The sequence below is a fragment of the Lytechinus variegatus genome, chromosome 4 (assembly GCF_018143015.1).
Source record: "Lytechinus variegatus isolate NC3 chromosome 4, Lvar_3.0, whole genome shotgun sequence".
Taxonomy (NCBI): Eukaryota; Metazoa; Echinodermata; class Echinoidea; order Temnopleuroida; family Toxopneustidae; genus Lytechinus; species Lytechinus variegatus.
Genome location: NC_054743.1, coordinates 54,594,445 through 54,620,400, shown reverse-complemented (window position 1 = coordinate 54,620,400; position 25,956 = coordinate 54,594,445). Strand labels below are relative to the sequence as shown.

The following is a 25,956-nucleotide window of genomic DNA, read 5'->3' as shown; positions in this document are numbered from 1 at the left end:
TGCTTTGAAACTTGAGGAGAACGAAAATAAAAAAAACTAAAAAGATACCTTTGCAGACGAAGCTAATGATGACAACGTTGAATAGAACTCGTCATGAAACGAGGGACTGATGTTTCTGTATGCACCACCGAGATGAAGTTCCCTGAGATGAGGCATCTTACAAATGAACTGAGCGAGATCACGCGATGCAGACTGACGTTGACTGAGTTTAATGTCATTGATATCAAGACTCTCAATCTGGAATAATAGTGACATAATTTTGAAATAAAAAATACGTCATCAAACAAGGGTCTGACTAAACCATTGAACTCTATTCTACATTCGATTAAAGAACAAACATGGATCATCGAATCGTTGGCAATAACTCTTGGTCGTTCATATATATAATGTTATAAAAATCACAGTAATTTGCTCTAAAGCATCTAACAACTATAAATGAAAGGAAAATTATTGTTTTATTCATGCTGTATTTGCTTATGTGATCGAAGGCTGTGAATTTGCCCTTTATATCTTATTAATAAAAAGAAATATGGTTGAAATTCATAATTAAGCTTTATTTTGTGAAAACGGTCAAAAGCGCGCTGCCATGAATGCAGTATGCAATAGTTGTGCTGATGACTTCAGTTCCCAGCTTTCCTTGGACATAACATGATATCCAATCAATTCCAAATTGAAACATGTGGATTTAATTCAATTAAATGCAAAATGGTTGATTAAAACATGCCTCGCAGCCAAAGGCAGAATTAAAAATAAACCTGTGTCCAATCTACAATGACAGAATAATACTTACAGTACAAACATGAAATTATATAATTTGAATACAATTACTAGTATTTCATATCAAAATACAAGGAAATAAATTGTTGGGGAAAAAATCATCTTTGGATTCAACATTTGCATGTTAAGTACGCAAAAATGTTGTATAACCAATACAAAGAGGCACATTGTACATAAATGGAAAGTAAAAGAAAAGAAGAGATGGGAAAGGATAGAGACGGCAAAGAGAAAAGGTGAGTAAAGGGAAGAAAATACAAAGACAGGATTGGGCCAGAAAGATGAAAAAGGTAGTGGAAAAGATTAAAAACAAAAACAAACAAAAGCACGTGGATGTTGTATATGTCTCCCTCGTAACAAAATCAGTTGCAATAATATTCATCTCACGATTACTGAAGTGCTGTTAAAAAAAACAATTGTCCTTTCGCGGTTGACATTATTTTCAAAAACGTAATTTCAAACAACAAAAAATGATAAGTGAGGATTTGACATGAACATACGCGTCATGTTTATTGCATATTCATTGAAGACATGCCTCAAACTGTTTCATCAAATATAATGCAGGCTTCGTCATTCCCGGTCTGGTTATATACTCAAATTGTGCTCTTTGTCTGAGTTTGCTTAATCTATATATTGCATTCAGCGCTAAGTACGACGACAATGAATGATCAGATTAAACAGGTTACCCTAATCGGTCATTTTGTTTTCATGTCAATAAATGTCGATTTCATTTGAAGGTACAAACATGTTCAAATTGCTTTTTAAACCCAAAAAGAACTCCAAATAGATTTGATGAAACAATTCGAATGGTACTTCCATGTTCATAGTTTACTATTTCAATGAAGTATTAAAGCATTATGCACATTACTAGAGGGACACGTTTGTCATTGTTTGAATTGTCCTTGTTTGCTAAAACAATATCAGAGGGGCACATATATGCACACTTTTCAACACAGGAAAAAGGACAGGGGCGGATCCAGCTTTCGCCAATGGGGGGGGGGGCGAAAAATATTTTGATCAACATTTTTCTCGATTGGCCGCTACAATCTGGCTTTTTTGTTGGTTTTTCAGGGGGTAGTCCTAACTAAAGACTGAAGCTTTAAGTATATGTTAGTTTGTATTGCTATAAACAATATAAGGTAAATCTCACGTGATCTTAATATATAAAGCGAGCGCGAAGCGCAAGCTAAAAATCTTTGATATTTTATGTCCTTAGAACTGAAGATTCAGAGCAGTTTTTATAATCATGAACAAAGATATGTATCCAACTAAAGAATGCGAGCGCGAAGCGCGAGCCGAAATTTTATTACAATAACGTGAAAAGTGACTCAATTAGGACTCTTTTAGTGATTAATGAAGAAGATACAAGTATCACCAAATAAATAATGAGAGTGCGAAGCGCGAGCTCAAAATTTCTGATCTTCCGACCTGAAAAATGGACAGTCTAAGTTCGTTTTTATTTAAATAAACAAGCTGTGTGTCTCAAACAATTAAATGCGAGCGCGAAGCATGAGCTTAAGTTTTTGATATACTGACATGATAAAGGAGCATTTTGAAAAAAAATTGGTTAAAATTTCCAAAGAGGATAGGTATCTCACACGTCAAACAATGCAAGCGCGCAGCGCAAACTGAACATTTTGATATACATAAACACTTTATTTAAATCAAACAAAATAATGAAAGCTTGATGTGCGAGCTGGAAACATTGTGTGCAAATTTATATCAGAACTGGATATATTTTATTTATATTAGTGTCATTTAACCCTCTTGAATGGGATTCATTACACAGGCAATGCGAGCGCGAAGCGCGAGCGAAATTTTTTATATAAAGTCTATTTTCCAATTCTTCCCCTCACCTTTTTTGTTTCCTTTCGGGGTCGGGCCGGCCGAGGCTGTAAATTACACATCATGGGTATGATACCTCTTTCTTACTTTTATTTCTGTTTTTCGTAGTTTCTATCAAGAAAGAGTACACTTTTTTCTGCAGGTTGTCAAAAAATAGGGGGCGGGGCCGGCTCGGACCCATCCTGGATCCGCGCCTGAAGGAAACAACGGTTCCTACATTTTGGGTTCGTTTCAATAAACAATTAAAGTAAAATAGAAATGGTATTCAGGGACGGAATGATCCAGAGACGAAATGTAACATAGTTTATCGAAAAATGTGCTGCATGGGCGAAGTTTTATTACTGATTTTTATTTTCTACATTATTTTTTCTACGGATACATTCTGGATTTCAACATCTTAAAGATTTGTTTGTTTTTCCTCATCAAAGAAGTGTGCCACTTGATTCTTTACCCTAAAGATATGGGAAGAAAATATATAGATATACCAGAAACCTTTTTTCCTCATTTATATCTAAAGGGATATTAAACAGTTGATTGTGTACGAAGTAGCGCGTCTAAAGTTAATATAAATACAGACCTTTCGAAACTAAAATTACCATTTAAAATATTCTGAAAATACACCGAACATTCATCAATTTAATGTGTTTGATTATTTTGATTTCATTTAAAGTCGTAGAAAAAACATTAAACATGTTAAAGTTTTGGGTTGAATTTGTACAAGGCTTTTCTATCATGACTCCAGCAATTGTTTTTTTACAATGTAAAAAGTGTTGAGAATATTTGCTTCATTCTTTTATATCTGATCCATTAAGCTCTTTCATCGAAATTAAACAGATTGATTCTTCCAATAATTGTTGCATACAGTTTGTAAGCTTGGACATAAATTAGAGACAGTTTCGGGTATTTGACGCCCTCTACAGTGCGTATCAATGAAACATTTACAATTTAAAAAAAGTGGGAATTGAAAACTTGGGATATTTTATTTTTTGCACATACTTCTTGAGTTTGGGTCTCATCTATCAAATGAAAGTAAACATTTTGACAGAATGTTACACCTCAGTAAACACTGTCCATTTTTTAAAGCTCGCAGAAACCGGTTTGCGCAGAAATGCACGCTGTCAATGAAATGAGGCGAAGACAAACTCCTCTGTGTTTGGAAATGTTAGCCAATTGAAATAAAACATAAACATTTTGTAACGGCTTATGACACCCAATTTTAATCCTAAGTAAGCTCAACCTTTTCCTTTTTTGTGCCAGTCAGATCTGAGGACATAACTCAAAAGTTTACCCCAGCATTTTCCCCAGCTTTTTTTCAAGAAAGGGGGGTTAAAATTTCTTTTAAATTTCCCTAAGCTTGACAATGGTTAACGTATAAATCAAGTCTAAGTCATTCCATGTGCATCACAGCTCTGTGTAAAGCAGATTATCATGATGGCCTTGGAATGTGGGGCTTGGTGCACAATTGTGCTCTATGAAGTGTTTTGGGTAAGGAAACACGTTAAAACTAAAGATATATCTTCAAACAATCTACCTAGCTAAACACCATGTGTTCTTCATGATTATCGTCTACTCGTATTCATATAATCATTTCAAAGTTCTGTGCAAGCCATTTTTACGAACTTTTCAAAAGCAAGCAGGTGGAAAACTTTTTGACAGTTATATCGTCATCTGCTTAAAGAGATTTTTACCGATCATTAAATGTGGAAGAAGATTCAGGGTATTATATGTCATTTCACACAACTATTTTTAAGTGCAAACTTGTTTTTATACGTACTGTAGTCAGTGCTGTATTGTTTGATGTACAAGTACGAAAGTTGGAGTTCATCTATTCTTTTAACTATGTAAGAAATTATATAAACGAAGTAAGTAATTCAAGGCGAAAATTCCGAGACAGAAAATAAAAACATAACAACCATTACCACATTGTTTGGGGACACCCCCCCTCCCATCAATTTATAATGAATAATCAAATTCAAAATAAACCAATGAATAAACAATTTAAGCAATAATATTGACAAAAAATAATAAATGAACAAATTGAATTTTGAAAAGAAGGGAAAATATATTTTTTTCCTTTTAATCTACGACCAACATTTTAAACAAGCGTATGAAATGATAAAGTGAAATGGCGTAAAATTGTAATTATTTTCTGAACTATCAGGTTTATATGTTACAGTCACACTGTTTTTAATAGCTTTATGGCCAAAGCCAGGCAATCACAGTTTTTATATCAATGAATTAATTGGTTGATCAATAATTTATTTCATTTAATATTTCAACAGAGAATGGTATTGAATTGAAACCTACTGGAAGGCAAACCTTGCTGTTGAAAGCTCCCTTCAATGAATGAGTGATACATTAATACAGAAATGAATATGTATAATAAATCATCACATTTGATTTATATTCTCTCAAATATTAATGACTTTTAATTGTATGGATAATGTTTATTTTATTAAGATCTCGGCAATGATGACTCAGCCGATGTACAAACAGGGGTCTTCTCTTCCATGTCTTCGGATCAACTTCCATCTCTTAACACTGAATCAAACAATGAATATGATATTTGTTTGCAAACTTTGAAAAAACATCAAGGACTAAAGATTAGTCAATTAAATGTGAGAAGTATATTAGATAAAATTGAAGAAATTCGTTTCATGCTTCAAACACTTGAATTTGACATATTGTGCATAAGTGAGACTTGGTTGAAAGGATCCATATCGAATAGTCTTGTCTCAGTACCAGGTTACGACCTTACAAGAGACCAGATGGGAGAAGAGGAGGTGGTGTTTGCATGTTTATAAACCGTAATATTGAGTATACTCTAAGGAGTGATCTAATTGATAACTCATTAGAAGCAACTTGGATCGAATTTTCTCCTGACAAGGATAATAAATTAATTGTCGATTGTCTATATAGGTCACCTGATGCCGACGACGTATACTCAGAAAAACTACTAGATACAATAGAAAAAATAAGAAACGTGAATGAAGAACTGATTCTCCTTGGTGATACAAATATTGATTATAGAAATAATGATTTGCAACCCAATAATCTTATCGCTAATATTGAAAACTTATTTCTCCTCACCCAACTGGTTGATAACCCAACAAGGGTTACTCTTACGTCATCAAAATGCATTGATCATATTCTGAGTTCGATTCCAAATAAACATAGTATGTGTGATGTAACAAACATTTCACTTAGTGACCATTACTTGATATATACATGTGTTAATTTTAAGAAACAAAGGATCATACCGTCAGGCGTTATAGAGATTATAAACATTTTAATGAATATGATTTTATCGAAAGATTGAAAAATACCAAGTGTTTCGATGTTATCAGTAATAATGTATTAAAGGACTTGTGTGTTCAGACAGCATGGACAAAATGGAAGGATGCTTTTCAAGAAATAAGTAATGAATTTGCTCCAATGAAAGAATCAAGAATGAAAAGGCGATTTAATCCCTGGGTAACCCCAGACATCGTTAATCTAATTTATAGGAGAGATTATTCAAAACGTTAATTTGATACTTCTAAATGTCAAGAAACTATAAATGAATATCGGAGAATAAGAAACAAAATTACTTGTATGATGAGGGAAAAGAAAAAAGAGTACTACAATAATATATCTCATGAACACAATAATGATAAAAAAAAACTATGGAATGAGTTACACGCGGTTACAGGCAACAATAAATATGAGAATAACACATGTGAGGTTGACTGTGATGAAATAAACAATCATTTGGCAAACATTGGTCAAATGATAGCAAACACTTTTCCTGAAAAAAAATTGAATGGAAACATTCTGAATGTGTTTATTATTTTGAATTCAGAAATATTGAGATAAACAAAACTTTAAAACATCTAACTCACCTTGACAAAGCAGTAAGGTGGATGTTTTAGGCCTAGATACAAAATTATTAAATATCGCAGCACCATGCATATGTGATTCTCTAACCCTAATCTATAATAAAAGTTTATCTTCTGGCGAAATACCCGACGACTGGAAAATAGCACGAACAACTCCGGTTTATAAAGGCAAGGGATCAAAGAAAGATAAAAATATTTACAGGCCTATTTCTGCTGTGAGCCATGTTGCTAAGATCATCGAAAAAGAGGTTCAATCCCAACTATTGAAATACTTAGATGAACATGACTTGATCAATGTCGACCAGTCGGCCTTTTTACCTAATCACTCTACCTTTACTAATCTACATCGTATACTTGATGATTTTTATGAAGCCATAAATGAGAGTGAAAAGGTAGCTGCTTGCTTCTTAGATATTTCCAAATGCTTTGATTGCATCGATTTTGATTTACTGATTTATAAATTAGAAAAATATGGAATACGTAGCAATCAGCTTGGATGGTTTCAGAGTTATATTGCTAATAGAAAGCAAACTGTACAACATCAAGGTAAACGATCACAGATGAGGAACCTTACTATAGGTATTCCCCAGGGTAGTGCCCTTGGCCCCATCCTCTTTTTTATCTTTATTAATGATATTTCGGAATATGTTACAAATGGTTCATGTAATATATTCGATGATGATGTGGTTGTTTATGTTAGTGGAAAAGATAATACTGATGCAAATGCAAAATTACAGGCAAACATGGTTGAAATCAATAAATGGTATGTTAATAACAGACTTCGAATTAATAAAGATAAAACTAAGGTGATGCTATTAAAATCAAAATCCTTATATGAACTTAACATTTATATTGAAGGGCACAAGATTGACCAAGTCGATAACGTAAAATATCTTGGACTCATGATTGATGATAAGTTGAAATGGAATGCTCACACTAATATTCTATGTAAATCAGTCGCATACAAAGTCCATATTCTTGCCAAACTTAGTAAATTTGTTAACTCTAACTTATTGAATATATTGTATAAATCCACAATTCAACCATGCTATGATTACGCATGTTCTGTATGGGGTAATTGCCCGGAAGTTTACAAAAAAAAATGGTGAAAATACAAAAAAGAGCAGAACGAATTGTAACAAAAAACTTTGATTATGATAAATACAATGGAACTAAGTTAATGACTGACTTGTCGTGGCAAAACATTGAACAAAGATGCAACTACTTTCTTGCAACACTCATGTACAAATGCATTAATGGCACAGCTCCTGGAAGATTATGTAATGAAATTGAGATGTATTGTGACCGCCATGGTTTTAACAAAATAAACGCAGAGTCTTTAAATGTGATAATACCTAAACCTAAGCTAGAATTATTCAAACAATCATTTAAATATACTGGTGCTAAAGTATGGAACGAGCTTCCACCCAGTCTCCAAAATGCAACATCATTCGATAATTCTAAATTTAAATAAAAGAAATTAATTCCCAAACCCTGATGTGCAATTCATATGTACTACATTACCTGAGAGCTTTAATTATTTAGGAATGGATTTGTAGCCCAAAACCCAATATACAGTTTCATGTACTTTTAACCGGGGACATCCCGATAGACCGCGGGTCCGATAGACCGCGGGTCCGATAGTCCGCGGGTCCGATAGACCGCGGGTCCGTTAGACCGCGGGTCCGATAGACCGCGGGTCCGATAGACCGCGGGTCCGTTAGACCGCGGGTCCGATAGTCCGCAGTGCGTGTAAAATTATGATCAGATACATGTATATCAAATGTCATCGAGAGGTCCAAAGGTCAAATGATACAAGACCATGGGGTTCTATCAGGTGCGGATCCATGGGGGCGAGGGGGAACTGCCTCTCCCACCCCCCCCCCCCGCTCAAAAAAAGAGGGGGAGAGGGGAAAAGGAGAGAATAAAAAGAGAGAGGAAGATGGGAAAAGAAGATAATAGAAAAGAGAGTAAGAGGGGGAAAGGAAAGACCAGGAAAAAGGGAGAAGAACAGGGGGAAAGAAGAGAAAAAAGAGAGGAGGGAAAAGGAGAGAATAAAAAGAGAGAGGAAGATGGGAAAAGAAGATAATAGAAAAGAGAGTAAGAGGGGGAAAGGAAAGACCAGGAAAAAGGGAGAAGAACAGGGGGAAAGAAGAGAAAAAAGAGAGGAGGGAAAAGGAAGTTAAGAAAAGAAAGGAGAAAGGAAAAGTAGGAAAAAGAAGAAGAAAAAAAGAGGAAGGAAGAGAAGAATATTTAAATAGAGAGGAAGATGGGAGGAAAGATAAAAAAAGAGAGATAGAGGAAGAGGGGAAAAGAAGAGAATAAAGAGAGAGAGAGAGTGGAAGGGGGAGGGAGAGAAGAAAAAAAGATTAAAAGAGGAAAAAGGGAAAAGGAAAGAAAAAGAAAGAGGGATAAGTATTGGGGGAAAGAGAAAAAAGAGGAAGAGGGAAAAGAAAGAAAAGAAAGGAAAAGGGGGAAAAGAAGAAGAAAAAAATAGGAAGAGAATAATATTAAAAAGAGAGAAAGATGGGAAGAAAGATAAGAAAGAGAGAGATGGAAATGAATGTCGAATGTCCCATTGGGGGATTTGAAATCTCATCTTTTTTAGGTTGGAATATCAAAAATGTTCAGTTTAATCGTTGAAATATGTATCTTCTTAACGGCTAACTTTTCGACCAGGCCATAATATGTAACATTTCTGCTCGCGCTTCGCGCTCGTGGTAATTATCTAGTTACATACGCGTCGTGTTCAGGTTCACAAACATTGCCCAGAATGTTAAATTTTCAGGACAATAAACATGAAATTTGATTTTTAGCTTGCATATGGCTTATGAGATTTAACACATTTATGTTGCTTATAAAAGTAAATCTAGGAAATTACTGTTAGGACATGGGCGTTTGCCCCTTCCCCCCAACAAAAAAAGAGAGAATCAACGCTTAGAAAAAATAGAGAGAAATGAAAGGGATATTAGGATGAAATATATTATTATTTTCCAAATATTATGTCAAAATCTATAATACTATCACAACCTTGTATTTTTGTAATAAAAGTGTCAACATATTTGCTTGCTCGCTTCGCTCACTGCCAATTTTATGCGATACGCCATATCGAGCCCCCTCGAAATTGTTGGCTCATTACGGCACTTGGACAAATCAACTTTGAGCGGCCGATCGGGGAAAATATGGGTGAAAAAATGGCCCCTCCCCCATTGGCGGAAGCTGGGACCGCCCCTGACTTAGGCTTTCAAGATAAAATACAGGGGAAAAAATCAGATCGCGCTTCGGGTTCTCATTATTTATTTAGGCCTTGTGAGATACCTCAATGTGTTTTTCAAGAATAAAATCTCAGATTTTCTTTAACGTCTACCCCCCATTTCATCTATTTTTATATCTTGGTGCCCTCGATCGGCCCCCCTCCCCTGCACCCATGCTGAATAAATACGCCACTGATGAGGATAATTAGTCGAGATTGCATATTCCCTAGAGGTTATCATTAATAATATTGAAGGGTATACTAAAACAACAGTACAGAAACTACAGCTCCGGTTCACAATATTCTGGTAGGGCTTAATCTGGTGAGAAGTTAAACCAAATTGAAACCCCCCAAAATCACTCGTGCTTCGCGCTCCCATTGATATTACATCATGGGCGGAAATCCCAGGGGGGAAGGGGGGAACGTGTCCCACCTACTCAAAATAGTCGGGGGGACACAATATAAAATGTCCCCCTACTATTTTGGTCTTTTATAATCATAGAAATACATTATTCTAAATCGAAATAAAACATGTATTTTGGGACGAGATGACCTTAATTTGGCGATGATAACCCTTTTTTTTTGCTTGTTATATTTTCCCGCCCCTTGTCCCCATAGGCGGATCCAGGGGGCCGAGCTCCCCCCCCCCCCCTTGGCGAAGCAAAAAAAGAAAAAAAAAGGAAAGAAAGAAGAAAAAGGAGGAAAAAGAGAGGAGAAAAGGAAGAGAAGGACGACGAAGGCATGAAATAAGATGAGGGGAAGACTTGGAAAATAAAAAGAATCTTTCGTGCAACTATATAAAACTTTCGCTTGCGCTTCGCGCTCGCATTGCCTATTAGGTGATTTACATATCTTGCTCAATATGTAGTTCGAATATCAAGTTTGAAAGTCAATATACAACACATATATATTTCACCTCGGAAATCGAACTTTCATTATTTTGTGTAATTTACAAATTGGTTTTCGAAAAGTGCTCTGTAAAAATGTCAATTTTATGGTTTGAATGTTAACATTTGCTGCTTGCGCTACGCGCTCGCAAATTTTGATTTATCATGTACCTATATTTTCGTGTATTCCATAAAGTTTTCAAAATATCCCTTTTCTTGTCTGATTGTTAAGACGCATCAGCTAGCGTGCTGCACGCTCGCATTTTGATTGGCGAGTTATATAAATGTTTCAATATACTTTATACAACAAACTACTTAAAATCCCCTTTTCATGACAGTTTATGAAAACTTATAGGTCGCTACTTGCGCTCGCATTAAGTGTTACAAATATATTAACTGATGCATCCTATTCATAATCACAAAAGTGAAATGTCCAGTTCTTATGCCATGATATCATCAGATTTCGTGCCCTCAATAGGCATTAATAAATATGATATCAATTTAATAATTAAATTGCCCCTTTGTTTCATCTCACGCTTAGCAAGATTAATAGGAAGATAGTCATCATTTTCATATGATGGCATGTCGTAAGGATGTCCCGGTCCTATGTCAAAACTCAAAGTAATAATAATATCAGCTCTTTTTTAAGTGCGATCCATATCCACCTTACAAATTTTTTTACAAAGTGCTAGAAATATAAAGCTGAAATTGACTTTCTTTTTTTCAGATCGGACTATCAAAGTTTCATCATTTTCATGATTAAAGTTGTATTTAGAATGCCTAGATTCTAGGTCTAAATATGAAACACGCTCGAGCATGTTTATTCAGATACCCAACTTGTTCTCTAATTTAAATCATTATCCAGTTTCAGATCACAATATCAAAAATTTTCTGCTCGCGCTTTGTGCTCACATTATTAATGTAGGAAGACCCCATATTACTCATCCTTTTGATGATTTACAAAACATGAACAGAGTGGCCCCCTTTTAGGTCTAAATCTCTTTTTTTCTGATTGCGCTTCGCGCTCGCATCAATCGTTAAATTACATAGCTATCCTGTTCACGATTACAAAAACTGATTGAAATTTTCCATTCTTTCTTTAAAAAAGTTCAAAAATGTTAAGCTCGCGCTTCGCGCTCGCATTTTTTGATTGTTGAAATATGTGACGCCTTCATGGCTAAGTGCAAGCAGTCCTTAACAGGTACCTTTTCAACAGGTACCAGTTCAAAACGTATAATTTTTTTCTCGCGCTTTACACTCGTATTATTAATACTCATATTTTTAGGATTTACAAATCATGAATAGAGTGTCTTGTTCAGTAAATATTATGGAACTAAATCTAGAAATTTTCCGCTCGCGCTTCGCGCTTGATTTATTTGTTTTCTCATATACCTATTCTGCTTGAGTTAATAAAAAGTGCTTAGAATTTCCTTTCTTTGGGTGAAAATTTCGAAGAGATTCAGCTCGCGCTTCGCGCTCGCATTATTTGATTGTCAAATCAAATTTAACAGGTATCTTTTTCATCAGTTCATTTCCCCTCGCGCTTTGCGTTCGTAGTAATTATTAAGTTGCATACATGTCTTTTTCAGGATAACAAACATTGCCCAGAATCAGTTCAACTTTTAGGGAAAATACATAAAATTTCCCAAAAAACTAGTTCGCGCTTCGCGCTCGCATCATATAAATGAGGATTATGATATTATGTATATGAGAATAAAGCCAAGAAGTGACTAATAAGGACTACCCCTCAAAGAAACAAACAAAAATTATCTTCGAGCTGCCGATCGGGGAAAATATGGCTGAAAACAAATTTCCGCCCCACCCCCCCCCCCCCCCCTATTGGCGAAGGCTGGAACCGCCCCTGTGTCCCCCTACCTTTTGGTATTTATGTATTCATGGATTTTTTTTCAAGAACACATTAAAAAGTGGTCTTTATTTCTTTTTTAATGTGATTATAAGATAATTTAAGTTAGTCTGACCGGGAGGGAGTAGGCGCCATTTTTCGAAAAGTACACATGGGCGCCAAACATCAGGTAAATTTGCTCCCCCTCCCTCCCCACGAAATCCTGGATCCGCGCCTGCATGGGTTCTATAACAATAACCCATTAGGGCAATCACCCCCTGACAACTACTTCAAGGAAAATATTATCCCCATATTTTTTACCGCCGGGGACTGTTACCCCCCCCCCACCCCAGAAATTTACTCTCCAGACAATTGTCCCAGATTATAATTATGAAAATAATAATTGTGAAAATGCCTTAACGTGACGACATGGCGTGGTACTTTATCTTACCATGTCTTAATTAATCATTGGCGGCCGAAGGCAAAACATTTAGGGGGATCCACCTGAAACTTTGTGATGGACACAGGTAAAAAATTGACAAGCAAATCAACCAAAATTTTAGGAGGGACCACCAAAATATTTTGACAAGGAAAAAAAAAGGTTATCAACCAAAATTAGGGGGGGGGGCAAAAATATTTTAGGGTGGTCTACCTCAATTTAGGGAGGGGGGACGTAGAAAAGATATTGACGACCAAAAAAAGGTTCTCAACTAAAAATTTAGGGGGGAAAGCCCCCCCCCCCCCCGCTTCGCCGCCTAAGTAATTAATAAGCTTATTATTTCGACATAGCGATATATTCTATCTTGTCAAGTCCATATGTCCACATGGCGAGATATGAAGTGTACAAGTCCCGGCAAGAATCCCGATGAATCGCCATGTTCTCGTCATGTTGACTGTTGACACATAACTTTTTGTAAGTGGACTGACTTGGCAGGATAACGTATCTCGCCATGCGGACATAATAAGCTTATTTAGTCGATATGGCAAGATAAAGTATCTCGCCATGTCGTCAAGTCGATGGCATTTTAGAGGCTCCGTATGGCGTCTAGAGGGTATATTTCCGGGGGGGGGGGGGTAACAGTCCCCGACGATAAAAATATGGGGATAATATTTTCCTTGAAGTAGATGTCAGGGGGCGATTGTCCTGTGGGTCATCGTTATAGAACCCCATGGACTCGTATCATTGACCTTTTGACCTCTTTATGACATGAATTTCATTATATTGTCATGATGATAATTTTACACACACCGCGGACTATCGGACCCGCGGTCTATCGGGCCCGCGGTCTATCGGACCCGCGGTCTATCGGGCCCGCGGTCTATCGGACCCGCGGTCTATCGGACCCGCGGTCTAACGGACCCGCGGTCTATCGGACCCGCGGTCTATCGGGCTGTAACCCTTTTAACCTACCATTTTTTTCTATACACTTCGATTCAAACATTGTTTTCTTTTTTTAGTACCTATATCTTTGTCGTAATTCGATACAATTTATTATGTATTTTTTTTATATATTTTATAATTCAATTTGCTTCATATAAATACATGAAACACATGTGTAATGTATTCTCATACTTTAATGTAAATTGCACCACTTTTTTATTCCTATTACATATCAATGTTCAACTTTTGAATATGTTTTATTAGCCTGAGTTTTACCGATTTTTATATAGTTCTATAATCATTAATCCATACATTTTGTCAATGAATTGTGTACTTTGTTGGTTATTTGATACTTAAATTTAATTACATTTACTTTATTTCTTTGTATAACATATTGTAAATGCTCTTGTATTGCATTGTATCATTTTAAACACAATCTTTTAGATATTACTCTGATTTTTATCTCATCAATAATATATTATTGATTTACATGTATTTATGTTTTTAATGTCAGGACCATGATGTAAAACAGTTTTTAACTGATCTTGTCATCCTGCATAAATATATTTGAATAAATAAATAAATAAATTATTTTTGATATTCTCTCTGATATCAGGAAAATGAGGGTGGATATCAACATGACTTGACTTCTACACGTAAAAAAGGGCCAACACTGAACAAAACGTTACACAAACAAAACAACAGAACGTTACAAGGACAAGATATATAAAGAAAACTATAAAATCAATAAAAGAATGACATCATGATGCAAGAGCGGAACATTTAACAAATCATACAACAGCGGACAAAACACAACAAGTAAAATTAAGCACACAAATTAAGAACTGCACGAGATAAAAAAAGAGCGAGCATAGAACCAGGGAGGGACAGAGACGAAAAAAGAAGCGAAGCGAAATTAATCATATCATGTGAACAGAGGGAAAGGGAGGGAGAAGGGAGAGAGTAAGGGGGGAGGTGAATCACCGAAAAATCACCGAAATATCTTAAGTAGCCTGAGCGAGAGGATTGTAATACTTTTGATAGTACATAGCAATTAACATTCATCAGTAATGTTCTGCATTTATGTCATGCAGATAGACGCAGTGATGAATACCACCATTCCTGGTCATAATATATAATTATATATTGCCAAAACTCATTAATTACACAATGACTTTAATTGACATTATATTACACGAATTTGTTATTTGGAAAAAAATCATCGTTAAACGTACCTTTGTATCAGTGGCGTTCCGAGCAAGCACCGAGTAGAACACATCATGCATATGTGTATTCTCACGGTAGTCAAGGATATCGATCGTCACAGATCTCAGGGTGTTTGAGGAGCACATGAATTCAACCAGGTCCTCTGAAGCAGTCCGTCCACATGGCTTTTCAATTACCAGTTCTTCCTATTATGTACAATATTTATGAGAAAAAGATCAATTCATAGTATGTGGAGACAATCAAACATCACTTTCATCTGATAGTTTAATATCATTTATCGTCCAATCTATATAATTTGTTTTTTGTCATTCATGAGTATATACCACACCATTGTGAATGAAATATACACCAAAATGAAAGTGGCCAGAAAGGCCGAATAATAAAAACAATAATGGTGATAATAATAATAGACTTGAAAGGTTTGCTTCGTCATATTATATCAACGGATACGCTTCACAATTACTATTTCATTACTGAGTTTACCAACACTCTAGAATTAAGATCAAAATCTAAGAACTCCACGATGTTCTGAAATTATTTGGGTTAGTCAGTGTTTTTCCCAACACTGGTTCTTCTGATACATTAACGAATAGACAATTACTTCCAAGCATGCTTGAGAAACAAAAACAAATATTCTTCATATGTTCAATATAACGACGCAGTCATTTAACTTTACCATTAAAAAAAACCTTAAACATAATAACCTCGAGATGATTAAAACTTTCCTTAACTAATATCCTAAATCAAATGTATGACATGTAGTCAAACAAGGATTTTTTTTCTTGTATTTCCCAGTTCTTCTGATTAAGTCACTCAATAGGAAACGTTAAACGCAAAGTTTTACAACCTAGCAAAGAACCTGGATTGTTGACTACTAGTATTTTATTATTCTCATTATCCCTAGATTTGGGGCCTATTTGCATAAAAAGGGACACGGGCCCTCATTGCAAGAAAATGTTGATTTATTTCTTCACTCATCTGTTATTAACCTCGTCTTTTTTATGAAAGTACAAAAATAGCAATCCCTAAATACTAAATCCATTCACAGTCAGTAACTACTCTCCACTACTTGCTTGACACACATAGCAACACCTAGATGATTCAAATTAGAGCATCCGTAACTCTTTGTCTTGACGGGATGGTGTGTTTTATTTTGGACAATGTTTAAGTTCCCAGTCTAGCAAGAATATTTACTCACAATCTGATAATGTTGATCATCCAAAGGGGCCATTATTTATATCATGTTCACTGTTGATTAAGTTGTATTGATCATATTCAGAGTAAAAATATTTTTATGTTTTTCAATTTATCTGTCAATATTACAACGCAAAAGGTCTACCAAATATTTCAGAAAAAAAACAGATTACACCAAGTTTTCTCAATTGTAATCACTTTTGGTGATAACCCTAGAATTTATTCTCCTCATGAATATTTGACTTATTTGTGATTTGTTCACAAAGTAATGTATTGTTTGGACACCCCCCCCCCCCCCCCCTCCAAAAAATGTCCTTTTTACTTGAGAGAAAAGCTTTGAACAGAAAAAAGGTAAAAAGGAGGTAGCATATCAAGTTGTTATTTTATTTTTTTTACAAGTTGTTATTTTATTTTTATATGCTAAACAACTGCAAGAATATTTATAAGAAGCCTGCACTCTACAAGCTGCGCTTTTTAGCAGTCTCCTCCATTTACAACCTGATTTGTAATAATCTTGAATATAATTTTTCTGTACAGGAATATTTGAAATATGTTTTGTTATTTATATTTGTCAACATGTACAGAAGAAACTGTAATTGTTGAAAATGGAAATAAATGAATGAATGAATGAATATCCATGTTTAATTTACGGCCTCGTAACAGCAGGCCCGATCCCCACAGTTGTAAGCAAACTACGCTACCGCAACTACAAGTGCATCAAGACATTCTCCTGCACATGGATCTCCTGCATTCCATCAACAGCCGATTTGCTTGAGGATTACCATATGCGCACTATTAGGCCGTAAAACAATATTTTGAAAATGCCTAAAATTTCCGTTTTTCAGGCCTTAATACCAACAGATTTCTAGCTCTCATTAATATTAGATTGATAAATAAGGCTACAGTTTCATTAATTCTTAATAATAAAATTGTTCTTTTTTCATAATGGAATATCAATATCGACAAGATTCATCTTGCGCTTAGGAAGAGAAATAGGAAAATGGTATAGCAATTTTCATATGATGAAAAAATTAATATACTCGCAATTTCCCCGTGTGCTTGGTCTAAAAAATAATCTAAACAAAATCGGCTCGCGCTTCGCGTTTGCATCATTTGTGAAGTACAATACATATCCATTTCACGATTTTCCTACGATGCTTGAAATAGTGTTAAGATTAACCCATTTCAGATAGCCATAATGTTTTTTTCAGCTCGCGCATTATTGTTTTTCATAAAAAAGGAATTTCGAATTCCCAGATTCTAGGTCTAAATCTCAAAAACATGCGCACTTAATAGATACGCAGTTTTTTTCTTTATTAAAATGTGCTTGAATTATCCTGTTTCACATTAGAATATTAAAAATTTTCTTCTAGCGCTGCACTTGCATTATTAATGAAGTAAGATTAGTCATCCTTTTTGTGATTACGAAATCTGAATAGTGTGTCACATGTTTAGGTCAAATTCTAACTGTTTATTTGTATACCTATCCTGTTTCTGATGACAAAAGTGCTTAGAATATAAAATTTTTAGGTCGAAATGACAAAAAATTCAGCTCGCTCTTCGCGCTCGCATTATTTGATTGTTGAAATATGTATCGCTTTCAATGGTAACTGCAAACAGCAGTAGGTCTGTTTTCCCATCAGACCAGAACGGATACCAGAAATTTCTGCTCGCGATTATTTAGGTACATACACATCTTGTTTACGATCACAATCGTTGCTCAAAATATCAAATTGTCAGGACAAAATACATAAAATTTCATTTAAAAATTTGCTCGCGCTTCGCGCTCGTACAATTCAATTAGGCTTTAAAAAACCCTCAAAAACGTTTGGCCATTATTTCCAATTTTACACAATGCATATTTGACATCATTCAAAAGATCACTTAATTTTCTTTAAATTGATACCATGCTCGTTATGATCAAGCCACCACAAAAAGAGCAGGACTCAAAAGTGTTGGATGAGGTCTGAACTGAAAAGCTGCAAAACAATCAGAAATGGTGTGTTTGATTCCATGTTAATGTTGATGTTTAGGTGCATGAAAACAATTAAAAGAAACTGCTGAGAAACTCACTCATCACCACAAAAAAGAAGAGCCACTGCACCTCCATGTAAACCCTTATCATTTTATATGGCGTATCGTTTTAAAGAGAGTTAAATGATCTATTCATTGATATAAATTACAAATTGATATTTATTAACAGGGGAGGGATTCTCGATCATACTCAAAACAAACTACCGAGTAACTCACTCATCACAATTGAAAAAAGCACAGTGACTATCAACATTGTGTCATTTTGCGACTTTTAAATTTACACCTTGCCCCACATTTCAAGACACTGCACCTCCATGTGAACCATAATCATATCATGTAGGGTATCATTTAAAGATAATTAAATAATGTATTTTTTATGTTAATTAGATATCGATATTTACTAAAAACGAAGAGGGACTATCGATGAAAGTCAAATTTCCAAACTTTTTTGAGGAGTTTATATGAGATTATTATTTATTTATGTTTTGTGAGAATAAAGCGAACAAGTTACTGTTAGGTATGGAAGCTTAAAAGTGCCACCGAGATGTTGAGATAATTATCTTGGGAAGTCGACATCTTGATAGCAAAAGATCAGATGACGAGATCTTCGATCTCATCATGTTGACATCTTGTAAAAGAGATGATGAGATGACAAGATCCCGGATCTCATCATGTCAACATCTTGTAGAATAGATGATCAGATGACAAGATCCAGGATCTCATCATGTCAACATCTTTTAGAAGAAATGGTCAGATGACAAGATCTTCGATCCATGATCATGTCATCTAATCATCTCTTCTTAAAGATGTAGACATGACGAGTTACGAGATCATGCATGACATCTGATCATCTCTTCCACTGGATGTAGACATGACGAGATCCAACATCTTGTCATCTGATCATCACTTCTACAAGATGTCAACATGATGAGATCCGGGATCTTGTCATCTCATCATCTCTTCTACAAGATGTCAACATGATGAGATCCGGGATCTTGTCATCTCATCATCTCTTCTACAAGATGTCAACATGATGAGATCCGGGATCTTGTCATCTCATCATCTCTTCTACAAGATGTCAACATGATGAGATCCGGGATCTTGTCATCTCATCATCTCTTCTTAAAGATGTCGACATGATGAGATCCGGGATCTCGTCATCTTATATTTTGCTATCAAGATGTCGACTTCCCGAGATAATTATCTCAACATCTCAGTGGCACTTTTAAGCTTCCATTGTTAGGACTACCCCTTCAAAGAAACAAATACAAATCAACTTTGAGCGGCCGATCGGGGAAAATATGGGTAAATATTTGCGAAAGCTGGATCCGCCCCTGATTACATTTGAGTTATATCTGCATACCAGAGGCTGAACTCTTGTACGCTTAAAGTTCTCAAGTTTGAGAAAAATTGGGCAAATAATAAGAAAGTTATGAGCATTTGAATATTGCGATCACTAATGCTAAGGAGATCCTCAAATTGGCAATGCGACAAAGATGTGTGATGTCACTTGTGAACAACTCTCCCCATTACTTTAGTATATGTTTCACTTAAATCGCCTCTTTTACCACGTCGATCAGTAGATCATGTGTTTTTTTCTATAGGAGGGCATGTAATACAGATTTTTAAAGAATAAATCATGGATAAAGAGTTTGTATCACCATAAGAAAAAGCAAAACGAGACATTTTGTGGGTATTTTATAGTCGATCAAAGGGAAAGTTGTTCTCATGTGACATCACACATCCTTGTCGCATTGCCAATGGGAGGATCTCCATAGCATTACTGATCGCAATATTCAAATTCTCATAACTTTCTCAATGCTTGTCTGATTTTTCTCAAACTTTCTTTGTTTTTATTCTTTGATTTTTCTGTTTTGACAGAAGCCTACTTGTTCCAAAGGTTTCATTTCCCTTAAAGAACAACAAAACAAAATACATGTATATACACGTTTTGTATTACTTTCCCCCTCCTACGTTTTGTTTGTTTTTAAATAGTTATCTAATAAATTTTATCAAATATTTGAAATTACATTATTCTTTTTGCGTCATCTGATTTCTTTTACAAGGGGTGTATTTTTTATGACAGATATAAAATAAATAACAGTGAAATTGGGCCGAGTGATGTTCTATGAATGTTTTATGTTTTTGAGGAGCAGTACTCTTTGGTCTCGTTTGTTTTGAATATTGCGGGTAGAAAAAAGAAATAAGAAAAAATAATATCTAGGCTTTTACAAATTATATCTTCGAATTAAGAGGGTGTGTACTTTTTGTTGAAATTATTTACCACTTTACGATGATTCATGATGAAGATATGTCCTGAAACCGTGTGGCCCTGCATCTCTTCCCTGATCTCAAGTGTGTTGCTGGATGAAGTCGATAGATGATCTGCCACAGCTCTGGCCACTGTTTGGTCTTGACTCTCATATGCTACATCAACAGTGTAGTCATCATCGGTACGCTCATATCCCATTGACCGTGTTGACGTTGTTGCTATTAGACGAGTTATGATATCTGATCCGACCTCCTTCTGTTGAGCAGAAGTGAAGTACAGAAGCTCTCGAAATTCACGTGCGTTTCTTACTATATCCTTCATCAACCTGTCGTACTCGCTTCTGTTTGAGTTGTGAAGAGATGCCAGATACATCCCTGATAGATACTCCTGAAACAGCTTATGGGGGAACTGCACAGATGAGTCTGCGGGATGTGTATTGTATCTTTGTTGTCTTCGCGGAAGGATCGGTGCTTGTTTAGTGAGTACTCCTACATGACAGCCTGCGTTTACACATCCTGGCCAGCTCTTGAACTCATGTTCGGTGAACACCAATCGTCTTTCCACGAGCCCCTGGAAGGCAAGACAACCGATGTTGGATAGATGGAGAAGAATTTCTGCACGCTGAACATGCCATTCCTCGTCTCTTGACGTCAGACCGAGCTTTGAGAGATAATGGTCGACCAAGAATTGGACCATCTCATCAATCAGCTGAGAAAATGTTTGTAATTTCGACATTGCTATGCGCCGTTCTCCATCGAATTCTTTCCACATGATACACAGCATAGCTGTGTATATGGGGTATGGAGCCATGTTTTCTCTGATCACATCGTTGTTTGATATGAATTGGGTCAATTCCTTAGCTGAAGTTGTGTCTGGATGGAAGAACTTTGTGACGTAGGAAGAGAGATTTGCATCAGAAAAACCTTCCACGGCAATGAAAGCATACAGCTTTCTAAGCTCAGTAATCTTCCGTATCTCATCTGATCTCCATCGTCTTGATGTGATTAGTACTTTCCCTGACTTGAATAGCCGATTCAGGATGATAAGGGCGATTTGGTAACAGCTATCAAGATCGCTAGCAAACTCGTCAAAACCGTCCAGAACGAGAAGGACGTCTGTCTGATGGGAAAAGACATACTTGTTTAGCTGCATGGCTGTAACCATATTGTCGTCTGGAAGGTAGGACTTTATAATCTCTCCAATTGTATTATCCTTTACTTCGCGAAGGAGGACGAGAAGTACCAGGTTGAAATCTTGGTAACCTGCTCCATGAATCCAGTCCCAAACGATCTTAGCACAGAGAGTTGTCTTCCCCACACCACCTTCACCTTCAACCAACAAACGTTTAGGAAGGACTCCGTTGACTTTAGTCTTGAGCAGATCTGCGTAGAGTATTGGTGCCTTTAGAGTGGTTCCTTTGTCTTCTTCCAACAGCGTTAAGTTGGTGAAGATCCGGTCTAGTTGAAATAGAAGGCTGCTGTTCAGTGGATCTGCTTGAATCTGACAGTGATGAAGTGCAGAATATTCTTTGACCTCTTGGATGACCCGTTGGACTTCCTCTTCTGTCATTGATAATATGTGATCACCGACCTGGCCTGTTATGAGAGACAAACTAACATGTGTCAATTGAATTAGAATACAATTCGAATTGATTTTTTGTTTGGAGGTGGTAAATTTGGGAAATACATCTTGTAAAGTTTTCAAAGAAGGCCTATTTAATTTTCGCTGCTCACTTTGACTGAGAAGGACTAACTTCATTTTCTTGTGATCATTATTATGATTACTATGTCCAATCTGTTATGTTCTTGTCCATTGTTCTCGAATCGTAATTAGCATTGCTGTTATTATACTTGCACTATCTATTGTCTACATTTTAATTTTGATCGATATCTTCTTTGCATGTTTATACTATTACAATTAGCATTGATATTTTCATCGTCATACTGCGACTCTTCGTCAAACTATCATTGTTATCATTATCGTTTATCTACTTGACAGTAGTGCACATGAGGTGGTTGTACTGACAGTGGTAATCACCTTTCTGTAATTTGTCGGCGAGCTGTACGAGATTGATGTCTTTTAACTTGTTGGATAGTATCTCCCTTGCATCATCTTGTAGTACTGTCTTCAGCCATTCACAAAGCATCTTATAGGTAGCTTGCATTATGTTGCCAATATTGTCTTCCTTGAATCGACTTAGCTGAGCCTCAGTGAATCCTAAAGCTAGTCCCACCTTCCTGAAGTCTGATGGATCCATACCGTCAGCAAGGAGAATGAGTTCGAGCTCAGTTAGATTCCCAGGGCTATATTGTATTCAAAGAAAATGAGTCAACATGTGTTCCAATGTTACTAGTTTATTTTTGCATTAGATTTTGATGAAATTGTTATTATCGATATTCAAGAAAGTACTTCACCTAGTTACAATAAAACTTTGCCCTTCAAAAATAACAAGCAAATGATAAAAAAATAATGAATATGAAAAGAATCGTCTTTTGCAGCTTGCTATAAACAGTTTTAAAAGAAAAGTGTTTATCTATTAAAGTTAAACGAGTATTCCGAGTTGAATATGATTACGTAAACTACAAACGATTAAAAGTCACCTCTTCAAATATTTAAAATTTCATCACAATCTGATAGCAAGTCACTCAATTAATGACTTTTGATTTTCAGCAATATTTCGTGAAAAGGTCTTAAAAGATGCTTGAATATTCATTAGGTGGGCTGATGTTGTCTCCAATTTTTTTTCTTGTGTTTTGACATTTTCATTCATGGGTGTTTGATATGTCTCCCTTGAAAAAAGAGGGGTCACTGGATTCCTTACCTAATGCATTAAATCAGTTGCCAATCTAATTTTTTCAGTTTTGTTTGACATAATTTGAATAAAATTATAATTTCATGCAAAAATATGCAAGATAATAAATAGGAATGCGATATGATTAGCTCACTCATTCGATATACATGAATACTTAAAAAAATGTTTCATGAAATAATTGAACGTTTCAAATTTTAAATCTTTAGTAATCCTTGTCTGATTTAACTTAAATGTTCGGCGTCTTCTTTCTCTAATTTGACACATACCTTATCTGTTCAAATCATACTATTTTCAGCCCTGTGTACCCATAGGCGGCGGAGCAGAGGATTATCTTTTGTGTTTGGGGGGGGGACGCAACAATAGCTGTCCCCCCCAAACACAAAAGATAATCTTCCGCTCCGCCGCCAATGTGTGTACCCCTTGCCCGGGGGGGGGGGCACTTACATTGACGAGTGGATACCATGCGCGACCAACAAAACACGTAAAAAGGATGTCTTTTTCACGGTAGGGCACGTTACGTCCGTAACGTGATAAGGGTGTCAAAAACCAAAAAAAAAAATTGAAAAGAGGGTATCTATTTTGCTAGGAAGATTAAGTGTTTAGGGTCGAAATTTGCGGGGATGATAAAACAAAATTAAAACGTTTTATAAAGGATGTCCTTTTTGCCCCAACACTTCGTGTTTAGAGTCCGATTTGCGCGAAATGTAGAAGGTGGGTCGTACTAAACCAAATAAGGTAAAGCCGACGACCGAAGTACCCGTAACAATAAAAAATTCCTGTACTTGTTTAGGGGTTCATTTTAGGTAATATTTGCCAAGAGTATCGTTTTGTTTCCAATACTTGTTAAGGGTAGGGTTTCACACGCCCCTACTTGTTAAGGGGTGCATTTTCAGAATATAAAAATTACGTGTTTAGGGTGCTTTTCGAGACCCCATGGTCGCGCATGGTATCCACTCGTGAATGGAAGTGCCCCCCGGACCCCCTTGATGGGACACATTCGAATTCCGATGCATATACTTGGACTATACTAGAATGGAATTGCCCATTCTTGAAATCAGCAATGGATTTATGGTACTGTAGGACGTGAATTAAATCTGCTCACTTGGTATCTGGACCCGGGTTTGGCTCCACGTCACCAGACCTCAGTAGGAGCACATTAATCACAACAACATTGTACTGCCTCTTGATTTCATCTACTTCTCCACTTAGTGAATAAGATATAATGCCTAGAAAGATTGCTGTTCCATGATGCTCTGCGACCTGCGATTATGAAGAGGGGGAGACAGATTAACAATAAAGCGGCAACTGTAACATACAATTAACATTGCAAACGGTATGTTATAGTTCTATTATTGAAAAATGGCTAGTTAAGCCGTGTTAGGTAGGCCTACTTTTATAAGAATCGTTACACATTACTTTTGCACGGAAACATTACATGTATATCATATTTTTAACTCATTTATGGTTAAAATAATTGCTCCTTTATCGTTCTTACTGATGATAGATAAGATGGGCTTAGAAAAGTTTTTAAATGTAAAACCTGCCTTGCTTCTCGATGATGTGTGTTCAGGTTCAGAACTAGTCAAAGATTGGTCATCTGCAGCTGTCCCCGACGGTAAAAGGTTTGATGTCTCCTCATGATTACTGCCATCTTCATGACCAGTGACAGATGTAGCTACATGTACCTGCGAGTATGACTCTGATGTACCGTCTGGTTGGTCTGGTTTACTTGTTTGAGTTGAATTGCAGAAGTTTACAGGTGATGCACTATGAATAGTTATGTATCTCAGGTCCAGCTCGTCGTCTAAGTCACAGGGCGTGGTAGGCTCCGGGGCAGGAATGGATTCCTGTTCTGTTGAACAGGTTGAACATGTTGAAAGAGTACGGTCATCAGCACTCAAAGACATATCCTGAGCGATCTGATCGGGTCTTTTAGTGTGACACGAAGAGCCAATGTCCACAACGTAACTGGTCTGAGAACATGCTTCGAATTTGCTACCTTTAACCTCACGGTCACTTTGAGATTCAGTTTGGGTGGGATTCGGTTTTATATCGGTAGAAGGCGGAGGTTGTCGACATGTGTTACCAGTTTTGCCATTTTCACCAGATGAATAGCCATTGAAAGACGATTTGTGGCGATTGCCTTTGTCATTTTCTTTTGAGTGTTCAGCTGCTTTCTTCGCCTTTTCAATTAATTTAAGACCGTAAACATACCTCCTCAGGTAGTAGAAGTAGTCATATACTTTCTGCTTACGGCGCATGTACGTGCCGATCCTGGCACGCCAGACACTGAGAGAGACAGGCATGGTGGCATCAGGAGACTGCGTATCAAATGATAAAAACGCATTCGTAATGATGAATTCACTATGTCAAGTATTAGAATAAGCTTATAAAGTAACAATTGTATGCTTATTTTTTCAATTGTTTTTACAGTGAGCAGTGATTGATAAGAGTTTGTTAATTTTGATCTACTGAATACCAGAGATAAAATGTAAATGATGACATCCTTCGAAAAGATCGAAAACATACATCGTAATTTTCAGACTGTTCTGCAAC

The 25,956-nt window shown here is 36.1% G+C and overlaps 1 protein-coding gene across 1 annotated transcript in view; it reads right to left on the bottom strand.

Moving 5' to 3' along the window:
- Positions 1–25,718, bottom strand: part of LOC121414345 — a 47,780-nt gene extending 22,062 nt beyond the window's left edge. The window contains exons 1-6 of the mRNA XM_041607494.1: positions 24,945–25,718; positions 24,503–24,660; positions 22,626–22,891; positions 20,601–22,183; positions 15,097–15,273; positions 49–237 (exon numbers count right to left, since the gene is read on the bottom strand). Of these exons, the coding sequence (XP_041463428.1) occupies positions 49–237; positions 15,097–15,273; positions 20,601–22,183; positions 22,626–22,891; positions 24,503–24,660; positions 24,945–25,706 (3,135 nt within the window). The 5' untranslated portion in view covers positions 25,707–25,718. The remainder of the gene's footprint in view (positions 1–48; positions 238–15,096; positions 15,274–20,600; positions 22,184–22,625; positions 22,892–24,502; positions 24,661–24,944) is intronic.
- Between the last annotated feature and the right edge of the window lie 238 nt (positions 25,719–25,956).